The sequence below is a fragment of the Tetrao urogallus genome, assembly GCF_951394365.1.
Source record: "Tetrao urogallus genome assembly, chromosome: 17".
Classification (NCBI taxonomy): Eukaryota; Metazoa; Chordata; class Aves; order Galliformes; family Phasianidae; genus Tetrao; species Tetrao urogallus.
In genome coordinates, this window is record NC_136830.1 from 7,462,730 (window position 1) to 7,475,904 (window position 13,175).

A 13,175-nucleotide genomic window follows, 5' to 3' on the forward strand; every position below is an offset into this window, starting at 1 on the left:
AATAATGATAAAAAGATGGCACAAATCATCCTACTGACTAAAAGCAATAAAAAAGAACGAGGAGGAAGGAAGTCACTCGATAGCCTCTCTTCTCTTTGGTAGCCCCCCTATCTCAAACTAGACAACGTGACATTTTAATTGCGATTGAAACAGTCCTCATTTTGGTTCTGCCTCTAAAATTAAGGCCTTGTACAGAGAGCAGCTGGGATTGGGATGCTTTCTCCCAGCATACAAAGAAAAGCATGTGCTTATATTTAGAGGTAGGGAAGGGAACTACAGCATCCAACAAGAAAAAGCAGAAAAGAAAAATCATACCGATTTTATCTTCAAAAACACACTCATGCTTCTGATTTGTTTAAATCAAGGATGTGTTACAAGTGTTTGACCCAATATCCAGCAACAATAAAATCTGTTCCATCATAAAATAACAGCTGTTGTGCACTTTATATGATAATACTATTTTTGAAGTGTATCAGAATTATTGTCTCATGGATTGTGGTAATTTTCATTGTGATTACAGTGGAATTCCCTGTTGGGGTGGGGGTGGAATACAAACAATAGGCACGTTTCTATTATTTTCATGCTTTTAAAACAGTTATTGGCCTCGAATTTGGGCTGCTCTTCTAACTGGGCAAAAAATAAAAAAAGTTTTGCAGTGTAACATCGTGGAGTGAATAAAAACTAGCAGAGCAGATGAGTCGGACCAAAAACACCTCTAACAATAAATGCAAGAAGTTATCCAGGTGTCCTGGAGACGTGAGGGATGCCCTGCTTGTGGCAGCATCGCATCAGGACCGGAGCTCACATCACAACAGAGGCGCCGTGCCACTGTTAAAGCAACAGCTGAAGCCATCGTGTGCACGCACTGCCTGGGGAGGGTCTGCTCCTTCCCCGGTCCAAGAAGAGAGAAGCAAAGGAACACAGCCACGATTCTTCTACCCCTGGATATCTGGAGGTGGTGATAAATACTTCCCCATCGCTTCACTTTCTCTTTCTGTTGCTCGGATAGAGGAATGCATTCAGCTTGCTGCACTCACACGCTCCGTCAAAGCGCCGCAACTGCTGTCTTTTTTTCCAGGAGAGGAGAGAATAGAGAGTGGGACCTTAATACAGACTCCCCCACGATCTAAATGAAACGCAAGCCCAAGCATCCATAAGCAGAATGACTTGACCAACTGTGCCATCTAGCCAGGAGCCGGCAGCACTCACAGCACTCACAGCCTGCTGTAACCCCGCAGACAATCGGAGCATCACCTCCAGCACTGGGTGGCAGAGAGGCGCTCCCTGGGGACGGACCCTGGCCGGGCTGCGTTTGCATCCCTGGTTGTGTGCTATCTTCCATCCAGTGCCACCCCGTGCCTCTGTGACCGCGCTCAGCAAAAGGCTTCAAAATGTCACAGCGGAGGAAGGCGATCGGAAAGAGAAAGAAAAACGGGAAGGTTTTTCTCTAGGAAAGAGATGCTCAAATTCTGACCAGCTAATAACCCCGGCCCTGCCTCCATTTCCTATGTGAATGGATCCATTTACATCTTCATAGCAAAATGGTTTCAGGGTATTTCAAAGAAAAAAAAAAAGAAAGAAAGAAAGAAAAAAAAAAAAAGGTCGTGCCATTCTTTTTAAACTGCATTTTGGGGGAGCGTTGAGGGGAGGAAGGATGTGGCCATCCCCAGCTTTTGCACCACGGATGCTTCACACCACAAATTAAAATCCTCGATCTTAAACCAACTTAATGAGGGTATGAAATGTTTTAGATTTTTCCTACCTTTACAAATGGCCGCTTTTTCAATTAGCTGCGCTTCCTCAGCCTCGGGATGATCTTTCTATTAGCAATACAAATGCTCTCTAATATTTGGCGAATACTAATTTGCCAAATTAATGAGATGCAGACTTAACTCTAAAAATATATATTTTGTCACACCAAAAAACCACGCTCTCACAACCGCTCTCTGATTAAAAGCTTCTCTGTGATGGAAAATACCAAGTGCTGAAGGCCCAGCAGCCAGAACTGAAGCTAAGAGAGTTAAGAGAAGAAAAGGCAGCGCCTCACTGTTCACATCTCGCTTTTAAAGGCTCCAAAAAGAGAGATCCAAGAGGTTGGGCAGGGTGGCTGACAGGGAGAGGCTGCACGCAACCTCCAGTACAACGTTCTGCAAAGGACCAGCAGAGCTCCTCACAGCTCATACGTGTGTTATTTCTGTGTTTGCTCTCAACTGAACTGTATTTATTTTAATGCAGAAATCTATCGAGGCAGCACTTAAACACAACCAGATTGCAGCTTCCCAAACCGAAAAAGCTCCTTCAGACAAACCTCAAAAACTAATAAAAAATCTGGACGGTGCAGCGTCATGCACTGCATTTTTAAGCTCAAATACCAAGCAGGCACAGATAGATTTGATAAAATTAAAACCAAACGCACACAACTTATGCAACGACAGACACCCAGCACGAGCTGAGCGCACAGACAAGGAGCAATCCACCTTTGGGAGCTACAAGTGACCAACACACACATGCACCCTGGGGAGCGAGATCCCCGGGATGTGGCTCAGAAGCATCACCCATAAAATGTATTAAACTTGTACCAAAAAAGCCTTTGCGTTAAAAGGGCCCCCAGTAATTAGTAATGCCTTAATAATCAGTCATGTTTTAACGGCATCAACCAAAAAGAAAAGTTTTTGCAAAGGAAAAGTGAAGAATGATGGTATTTTTATACAAGCCAGTTGTCTTAGCGCTATCAGCAAAATAGAAAAAAACCTGCTTTACGTGTTAAAAGCTGAAAAATCCCAGATGGGGAAAGTCAGGGTGGACCCTGAATTCCTCGAAGACCGGACAGCCTCACTTATTATAATTTCCATCGAGTATCTCCACCCAAAAACTCATGGGGAAAAGTACAGAAGCAAAGCACACACCTCAACAGGAGCTCCCTCTTAAAAACACCCCTCAAACAAATGAAACGAGGAATGCTGTGCTTCAGAATACCCACCCCAGCCTTAAATGTGCCCCCCAAAATACAGGCGTGCATGTACAGATGAAAGTTGGCTGCTTTTGGAGGCTAGGATTTTTAAAGTGGAAGAAAAAGGCACAGGGACAGAGGCAGTGCCATGCGGGGCCGCTGGTGCCTGTAACCAAAATGGGAAGGATCCCACAGAGCATGATGTGACCAGTCACTTTTTCTAAGTGTGTTCTATGAATGAGGCATTAAAACTGCTCCATTTTGGGAAATCTTGTACGAAAACCAGCATGCAAGTTGGGCCACCTGAAGATTCACTGTAGAGCTGGCTTCATGTTTTCTGTGGCTGCTCTGCCACTTTAGAAATATATGTGATATGAGAGTCTAAAAACACACAGTGATTTGCCCAGCACTAAGATTTCACACGGTCACATACAGATATTTTGCCATTTACACATCCCTGTTATCCCACAGCTGAATGTGCCATTATAAGACAGCACACTTTGTTAAAAGAAAGTGCAAAGGTGCAGAGCATGCTGGTGATGTGCGTTAGTTCTGACACAGCCGCAGGTCTGTGGATGAAAAGGCAAATGGAGCGGCCACGGGAGGAGCTGAAATGCCAACAAATTCACACACTTATGCATCAAGTGCTGCATTATAGCAGCTCTAGCAATATTGCAAACTCTCCCCTTCTCTTTCAGGCAAACAAAGCAGCATCAGGAAACACACATTCATCACCGCCGAGTGCACCCAGCGTAGTCAATGAACTCACTTCCAGCAATCCTTACAATGGCACCAAACCATGCACTGCTCCCAACGCTATTCCAGCGTGCGAAACACCCCTCGACATATCCGACACACTCAGCCTCAGCAAACAAACCTCATCCCCCAGAAAAACCTCTCCGAATTTAGCAGTGCTGACAACAAAAGCACGCACTGGGAAAAGAAAGAAAACAAAGGCTCCCAGCGCCTCAGCAGGACCAAATTTGTCCTTTGTGAATACGTTTGGTAGTAACTTACACACGTCACCCACTGCTGCACCAAGAGCTGTGCCCTCCCGGCTCCCACGAATGCTAGGTTGGGTGTTATGATGGAATATGAACACCAACTGAAGGATGAAGCACAAAGCAGTGCTGCGCCCAGCACAGCACGACGGCCGCGCAGCTCTCGGACTGCGCTCTGCTTTTTGCCATCAGCGCCTGCACGGTTCTGGGTTACACGTGGATGTCCTCACCTGGCACATGCAGCACGGGACCTCCCAAACATCAATTAAGAACGAAAACCAACAGTCCAGCAGAGCTCAGTGAATGGGTTTCTGGAGAACAGCAATCAACACCGCGCTGAAGGGAAATCGCTGTGCTTCAGTGAAACCAAGCAAAGCAAAAAGCTGCTGAGCTAGAGCTGGTTTTCACGTGAATGGGATCGAGTTGCTCTTTGTCAGCTAGAGCCACGCTACTGGAAGTCAACAGGAGCTCTCCAGGCTGAGCACTGTGATGTTTCTCTGCCGGCTGTAGCTGCACGGCAGAGCAGAGTGTGATGTTATAGATAGGGGAAGGAGCGATCGGCCGTCACCAAAGAGGTGCTGGTACAAGAAACTATGAGTCAGAGACAATTCCTGACTAAAGCTTGTTACTAAATAAGACAAGTGCATGTGAACTGCAGTCTGAAATACCATTATCTGTCCTCATCTACCTTTAAATCTCACAGCTCGCACAGACTGCCAGGTAATTAGCTAATTATTTCACTACCGGCATCAGCATGAAAAAAGAGATGAATCATAAGGAATGCGAACAGCCACGAAAACAACTCGAACAAGTTGTCTCCCCCAGCAATCTGGGCATCACTCGCATGTGCTTCTGGTGCTGCTGAGTTTTAAGGAGCTCCTCAATCACAAAGAGCCCTCTGAGAGCCACGGTGGAATTGGAGCCCTCGTCCTCCCCCCCCAACACGCAGCAGAGGAGAGCAGCACGAAGGCAGCACAGAGCCCAGCGCTGCAGTCAGCCCCGTGCATCGCCGTGTCCTCCTCCCCCTATCCCTGCACCCAAGGAGAACCAACGAGATGCCAGGTTTCACCATCAGATTCAAGCAAAAAACATTTTCTCTCCCGCTACATCGTGTGTCAGCACAAGGAATTGTGTGCCAGAGAACCACAGTCACGGAAAATTCTCTGCCGGTGTCCCCGAGTTTTGCCATTTGAACCCTTCCAGCGACAGAAGGGTGAAACCAAACAGTGCCTCTGTCCGCTGCTGTAAAACCAGCCGGCTGTTTTGTGCCTCCGAAATACCCAAACCCGTCCTTATATAGGACCCACGATGGAATGGTTTCCTTCTGAGTGATGAGCTGCTCCAACAGCAGCGCTGCGCTTATCGCGACCAGGGACGTATTGCTCAAGATGTTGCTAAGAATAGCGGTGATCCAAGTGCACGTAGGAGTGCTGTGAAAGAAGGCACCGCTCCACGCCACACACACACAAACAAAACACACCGAGTTCTAAGCCAAACTGCACTTTTAATAAACGTGCAGACTGTTCACAGCTGTTTTTTTTTTCTTTTAAATCTATGGAATTAGGGTTTAGGGAATAAATTCTCCTTTTGCGATCTGTTCTTAAGCACAAGGCGGTGCGTTCACGGCTGTGCATGCGTGTGCAAGGGGATGTGTGACGGAGGGAGGGCGAGCGTGTCTGTGTGCAGAGTCTGCCAAGGTGGAACTGACAGGAGCTGTGATTTGTGCTAACTAGCTATTGATCCAGTCAGATCGAGATGTTGTGTACAAGAAACAATAAAAGAGAAGGGGCCAGGAAGGATGCTGTGTGCAACTCCATTTAAAAATGGAAAAGAAAGGCCCCAAACAAACCAATTTATGTCCTTGCCTGGGTGAAGCACGGAGAATGCTGATGGGCTTCCTACAGTCTGCTGTGCATGCTAAACACTCCCGCTTCAAATGAGAGTCTCCTGAGCTGGGCATTAACCATGAACAAAGAGACAAACAGTGGGGGCGAGGATTCACGCTTCAGAAAGCCGAAGCTGGAGCACCGACCAGAACTGGGAGCGGGGAACTGACGATGCCCCAAGCACCTGAGCTCCATCTCATTTCCCAACGCCTTTCTTAGTGAGATTGCCGAGCACAAAACGCAGTAAAAAGTCGGTCTGTAAGACCTAGCCTAACAAAAACAATTCCAAACTATGCCGTTGTGCCAAAACTGCAACTTCCCTGGGCTGAAATAATGCATTTCTAGCGCGGAAGTCATGCACGTGCACTTGTGGCACGTCACACAACCACCCGTGTGCCCTCAGACACGTGTGCCCATTGTAACGTCCCCATGGTGGGCAGGGAGCTCTAAAATACAGCCGTGAGACGACAGAACAGAAACCGATTGAATCCATAATCGCCTTTATCTTAAACAGCCTTTATCATAGGGAGTTCTCATTAGAATATTTTTTTCTGAGCTCGGAGAATTACGATGCCTTGTGGGCACAGAGAAGGATCAAAAATGACAATGAATGCCAAAATGAAACATCTGCCAGCTAAGCAAGTTTTACACCAGTGGACCCAGAACCTAAACTTAAATTTCCTTCTCACTAAAAAAATAAAAACCAAGAGCATCACCCTGCTACCCGGCTCCTGGCACATGCAGAAAAGTACCTGAAACTACACAGGGATCACTAACAAATACATGTTCCCACGGCTTGGACAGATCTCTCTAAAAGTTCGGAGGAAGCGGATGCAAAGCACAGCAGTGGAGCCCCCCAACGCCCCCCCCAGCACCTGGCTGAGCCCCCACACCTCAGTGCTCTGCAGGTGGCCACTAAGCTCAGAACCACGACCCTGGGCCCCGCCGGGCTGTGGGCGCTTTGTCCCCAGCACTGCTGCCCCACTGAGCTGTGAGGCAGGGTGAGGTTGGTGCATGCCTGGTAACCTCAACGGCAGCCCACAGTCCCCCCCCGTGGGCCAGGATGCGCGCGGGACAGCGGATACCTTCTTTGCTGGGATTCTGGGGCTTGGGCTTCTCCCACGGCGCCATGGGCTTGTCTTCCTCCTGCCCCTCCATCAGGGCCTTCTCACCGGGCAGGTACCAGGTGGAGTTGTGCTCCGCCATCAGGGAGTCCAGGTCGATGGTGCTCATAGCGTTCTTGACACCCTCCGAACAACACCCGCCCAGGTCACTGTCCCCATTCTGCCCCGCACACTCCCCCTTTTTGCTCTTCAACCCCAAGGGTTGGTCTTCCGAGATGCTGAACTGCTGCCGCTGGAGCTGGATCTGCGCCTGCAGGATCTCCAGAGGGTGGATCTCGTCCTGGGCCGAGGTGCTGGTGGGGGTCCGCACCTGCTCCATGCCCGGCGTGCCGGGGTGCGCGCCCGCCGTGCTGCTGAGCCCATAGCTGTCGGGGGTCGAGGTAGATGTATTGAGGAGGCCGAGGGCCAGGGGCTTCTGTCCGTTGAGCAGCGCGTGCTCCCCGCGGGGCAGCTTGGGCGAGCCGCCCAGCAGCGGGCTGCGCGTGGGTTTGGGGCCGGCGTTGTCGGAGCTGGAGGACACCTCGTCTTCGTTGCCGTAGCTGGTGCTGACCTCGTCGGCGAAGTCCACGTGCGGGGAGCCGCCGTCCGACTTGGTCACGCTCTGGATGCCGCTGTCCAGCGAGGACATGAGGTCGGGCTGCTCCCCCAGCAGCAGCTCGCCGCCCTTGCCCCAGGAGGGCGAGGTCAGGGGCTTATCGTGGGGCGTGCCCCCGCCGCGCTCCGCGCCCGCGGCCCCCGGCGGCCCCCCCGCGGCCGGAGGCGCCGGTTGCCCCGGGCTGACGCCCGCCCCGCCGCCCTCCGCGGCCGAGAACTTCTCGAAGAAGGTGCCGGGGCTGACGTGCCCGCTGTCCCGTTTCCGGCGGCCCCGCCCCCGCCCGCCGCCCGCCTTCCCCTCGCCGCCGGCCGCCGGCTCCAGCGCGAAGCCGGGCGAGAGGCTGCTCTCGGCGGGCAGCAGCGGGGCGGCCTTGCCCGCGCCCCCGCCCGCCGTCGGCCCCGCCGGGAAGTAGTCCGGGGCGGCGGGCGGCGGCGGGTCGGGCTCGGCCTGGCTCAGCTTGCGCTTGGCCTCGGCCGGGCTCTTCTTGTTGAAGGTGACGTTGAGGTTGGGGGCGCCCAGACTGGCGATCATGTTCTGGCAGGCGGTGGAGAGGGCGGCCAGGCAGCTCTGGCCGAACACGTTGTCCTTGCCGGCCGGCTTGCTGAAGGAGCCCAGCGACAGCGCGCCCAGCTTGCTGGCCGCGGGCCGCGGCGGCGGCGGCGGCGGGGGGAACTCGGGCGGGGGCGGCGGGTAGGCGCCGGGCGAGGCGCTGAGGGCGGGCGCGCTGCCGTGCGCCGGGGGCTGCCGCGCCGCCGCCCCGAAGGGGAAGCCGGGCTGGGCCGCGAAGTCGGCGGGGCCGCGACGCTCGGCCGGAGCGCTGGGAAGGGCCACGCCGCCGCCGGGGGACTGCAGCTGCGAGAGGCCGCCCACGGCGGGCGCGAAGGGCGGGTGGACGCCGGGCGAGGGCAGGGCCTGCGCCGGGCCTTCGCCCGCCATCCGCAGCGGCTCCTGCAGCCCCAGCGCGCCGGCGCCCGGCCGGAAGAGCACGGCCGCGCCGCCCGGCTGCAGGCCCAGCTCGTGGGGGGCCGCCTCGGCCGGCAGCCCCGGCCCCGCCATGCGCCGAGGCAGCAGCTCCCCGGGCGGCGGCGGCGGCGGCCCCGCGAACCACGTGCCGTCGGGCGCCAGGTGCGGCGCCGGCGCGTCGAAGCCGCGGGCGGCGGCGGCCTCGCGCTCGAAGCCGGGCGGCGGCAGGGAGCCGGCGGGACCCACCTCGCCGTGGTGCCCCAGCTGCTGCAGGCTGGGCGGCCGCAGGCGCTGCTGGCTGCGCGAGGCCATCTGCTTCATCACCAGGGCCGCGTTCTGGCGCTGCGCCAGCGCCGGGTGCTCGGGGCCGCCGTGCGGCAGCGGCCCTACGAAGGCGTCGGGAGCCGGCGGGGTGAAATCGCCCGGCAGCCCCGGGTAGGACGTCGGGGAGAGGTGGCTCTCCATGGCCGGGCCGTGCATGCCGCCGGCCCAGGAGGCGCAGCGCTCGACGCCGGGGTTGCCGGGGAAGTCGAAGCGCGGCCGCTTGGCGACGCTCACGTAGGGGGCATCGAAGTGCTGCAGTCTTTGATTTGGTGGCTGTTGCGGAGGAGGGTGCTGCATATTAAACACGGGGTCGGCGTAGGGATGCATATTCCTGTTCTCCAGTCTGTGAATAGGGTATTCAAACTGTGCGTGCTGGTTCTGCATTATCGGCCCATTGTCCTGCAAGTTGGGGTTGGGAGCGTTGGCTTCTGTTTGCTGTTGCCTAGGGATGGCCGGCGGGCAGGAGTTCTGTCTGGCCAGCAAGCCCGGCGGCTGCTGCGGCTGCTGCTGCTGCATCAGCGGGTGCCTGGTGCTGGCCCCCGGCTCCAGGCTGGCGGGCATCTTCCGCGCTCCCCCGAAGCGCTCGAAGAAAACGCCGTGCTGCTGCTGCTGCGGCGGCGGCGGCGGCGGCGGGGGCTGCGCCTTGGCCACAGCCATACCCGGCGCCCGGGGCAGCGCCGTCCCCGCGAAGCCGCCGCCCGCCGGCACCTGCCGCCCGCCGCCGTAGTGCGGCAGCTGCCCCTCGGGCTCCGACGGCGAGAAGACGGGCAGCTCGAAGTGCGCGGCGGGGCCGTCGCCGGGGTAATTGTATTCCAGCGAGTCCTGCGCGGGGAGCCGCCGCTGCTCCAGGCCGTGGGGCTCGGACGAGCCGGCCGCCGGCAGCCCGTGGAAGGAGGCGGCGCGGTTGGGGGACTGGTCGAGGGGCAGGCAGGGCGCCGGCACGGCGTGTCCGGAGGCGCCGGCGCTGTGCTGCTGGAAATCGGGCAGGTTCCCGGCGCGCTGCTGTCCGAAGCCCTCGGCGCCCTGGCTCTCGGCCATGTGCTCGTAGCCGTCGGCGAACGCCGTCTGCCCGCCCAGCGCGCCGTTGTAGCCCAGGAGGCGGCCGCCGTGCACGCAAGAAGCGCCGGGGTCGGGCCCGAAGTTGCCGCCGAAGTGCGGCTGGTGCTGGTGTTGGTGCTGGTGCTGGTGCGGGTGGTGCGCGCCGCCGTGGCCGCCGTGCGGCTGCTGCCCGCCGAAGAAGCCGTGCACGGGCGGCTGCATGCCGGCGCCGTGCAGCTCGGCGGGGCCGCGGCCCGGAAAGCCGTAGCCGTCGCCGGGCAGGCTCATGTTCATGCCGAGGAGGGGCGGCTCGCCCAGCGCGCCCAGGGCCGGGTCCACCGCGGCCGCCGGACCGCCGCCGGGGAAGGCCGGCGCCTTGAAGTGCGCGCTCATGCTCAGTCCGGGCTGCCCGAAGCCGCGCTCCCCCTGCCCGCCGCTCCGGCTGCTCATCTGCGGCTCGAACTGCTCCAGCCCGAACATCCTGCGCGGCTCAGAAGCGCATGGCCGCCCGCTGCCCCGCCGCCCCGCTCACATCGCGCCGCGCCCGCCCGCGCTCACCCCGCGCCTCTCAGCTCGCTGCCGCCCGGCGCTGCGCTGCCCGGGAGCCGACGGGGCGCCGCGCCGCCGCTCATAGGCTCCTCCGGCGCCCGGGAGCCGCGCGCCGCATCGCCGTCCGCCGGACGCGCGGGGCTCCGGGGGCGGCGGCGGGGCCGGGGCGGGCGCTGCGTGCGGGCGCTCGGAGGGCTCCGCGGCGCTCCCCTCGCGCGCTCTCCCCCGCTCTCAGCCGGCGCTGGCGGAGCAGCAACAAGTTTTGCATTTCAGCGATGAATTTCAGCCATCGGGGCTGCGCCAATGAGCGCCGCGCGGCCCGGGGCGGGGCTCGCCGTTAAGGTGGCTCCGCCGCGCCGGCTCCTCGCCCCTCCCGCTTCGCTCCGCTCCCTCCGGCCGCTGCCCCGCGGTGTTGGCGGGGGGAGCTGCGCGGAGCGATGCCCGCCCGCCCGGCCCGGCCCGGCCGTCGGGGTGCGGAGCGGAGCGGCGGGATTCGGGCGCTCCGAGCCCGGGAGGTGCCGCTCCCGGCGGCGCGCGGTCGGAGCCCTCCCGATAAGGGCTGAGACGGGGAGAGGCGGCCCGCCCCGGGTCCGGGCAGCGGGAACGGAGCGGTCCGAGCGCGGCGCCCTCGGGGTGAGAACACCGCTTGGACCCCGGGGAGGATGGGGAGGGAAGCGGCACCTGTGGGGCTCGCAGCTCGCACGTTTCGTAGTGAAGAAAAAATAGGAAGAAAATGAAATTACTCGCACCAAAAGAAAAAAAAAAAAAAGAGAGAGGGAGAGATCTATAAATAAGCGGCCGAGAAGTATTTGTGTATGGCAGCAGAGTTTTAAAGGGATTTTTTCTGCAGGATCAGGATGCCGCGCTGTGATTAAATATTGATTTTGTGTAATTAGTTTTCATGTGAACTATCCTCCTCGCTGATGGCTTGGAGATTTCAGAACGGGAGAAGAAATGGAATCGGACGTGGAAATTATTACTTAACGGAGGGACGGGGGTGCTCGGGGCCGGCGGCGGCACAAAGGGGAGAAGCGAAGTTCCGACCGCAGCGGGGAGGGCGCCGACAAAGCGGAGCGGCGGAGCCCCGCAGGCGGAGCGGTTCGGATCCCGCAGTTTTGCGGCTCCCGCAGGGCCCGACCCCCTCTTCCCACCACCACCACCATCACTCCCCCCAGCCCCGGGGCTCTGCGTGCGCTCCTCCCGCGGCCGCCGCGCACCCCTCCGCGTCCCTCTGCGCCTGCGTGCGCGCCGTCGGAGCGCGTCTTGCGAACGGGCGCAGCGCCCCCTGGCGGCCGCGCGGCGCAGCACTCCGGGAGAGCCGAACGGAGCCGTCGGGGCGCGGCGCGGGGCCGCAGCAGCAGCACGGGCGGCTGGGACGCGGTGCGGGGCTCCCGGGTAGAGGGGGAACAGTTCCGGCTCTGCCTTTAGGGTAGATGGAGCGCACTGTTCTAATTCGTAATGTTAACAGTGTGTTGTGTAAATGGTCACTGACGTCCTCTTGATCCAATCTTTCTCTGGCCACAGAGGCGTTTCTATTTAAATGGGGATTTGTTTTTGTTTTCTTTTTAATTGAAGAAAAGTCTGGATTGAGCTGGAGGGGGGTCCGAGCACTGATGGAGCTGTGGGTGTCTCTGTGCACTGCAAGGAATGGGACCAGATGGCTGGCCTTCGGGGGTCCTTCCAACTCAAACCATTCTGTGGGTCCGAACCTGAAACGCAGCAGAACATAGAGAGCGCTGTAAATGACAGCAACACCAGTGCACAAGGCACTGTGAGTGTATTCATGCCAGGGTTGCACAAAGGTATTTCCCACTGAGGTTGCCATGTGCCTGCTGGACGATGTACCTGTCAGGAGCAGCACTGTACACTAATTACTGCTGTAATCACATTGGATTCCATTTGCGGCCGACCCTTTTTATCACAGCTTTGTCATCACGTTTATACACAGCCTCTTCTCTGGGGAGACAGCCTGGGCTCTGCACCGCGGCTGTGATGAGAGCTGCACAGCGTGGCTGTGGAAGGAGGAAACTCACTGCTGCCAGTGCTGCGTTCCCACTGCCTGGAGCTCCCACCACTGCCGTGTGACCTCAGGCCGATGTGCCATCACAGCTCTGCTCCAACTCCAGGGCTGTTGTCTCAAGGGCTTATCCTGCAACAATTCACGCACACCAGCTTCCATGTAAGAGACCAAATCTTTTGGCAAAGAGATTTTCAGCTATGAAGACAGCTCACCCCATTACTGTGCAGGTAGATGCCGCGTCCATTTGCTCCTCAGGTGGAAGAAGCGCTGTCAGAAGAACTGCAAAGGAGAACACACACGTGTGGGATGGAGACTCCCTCGGTCCATTGGCTGAACACCCCAAGTGTTCCAGGACCCTGAGCTCCCATCTGTGCCCAGCAGCAGAGCCCTGCACTGTGCACACCAACAGAGCCCTGGGGCTGTCGCTGCCACCGGAGCTCAGGTATGGAGCGCCCGGATGGGGAAACCTCTCCATACAGGGAGAAGTCTATCCTACAAACAGTATTTTTACTTTCGGTCTTTGGGTTTTGGCCATCGTGGGGGGAAGGAGGGAAAGGCGTTATTTAAATAGCGGTAGCTGCAGGGGATTATTTTCTAAATTAACAATAGCCGTCGCTGCTGCCAAATCCGAAGTGGAGAGGATTCATTGATTTCGACTTTCAAGACAATGGTGTGATTTGGGGTTTCATATTGCAAGCTCTGCAAACCAAATAGTGGGGTTGATT

At 57.6% G+C, this 13,175-nt stretch overlaps 1 protein-coding gene across 1 annotated transcript in view; it reads right to left on the bottom strand.

Annotated features, from left to right (window-relative positions):
• Positions 1 to 10,361, bottom strand: part of MN1 (MN1 proto-oncogene, transcriptional regulator) — a gene marked incomplete at both ends in the record, with an annotated part of 31,284 nt that extends 20,923 nt beyond the window's left edge. The window contains one exon of the mRNA XM_079543627.1: positions 6,923 to 10,361. Within this exon, the coding sequence (XP_079399753.1) occupies positions 6,923 to 10,361 (3,439 nt within the window). The remainder of the gene's footprint in view (positions 1 to 6,922) is intronic.
• Between the last annotated feature and the right edge of the window lie 2,814 nt (positions 10,362 to 13,175).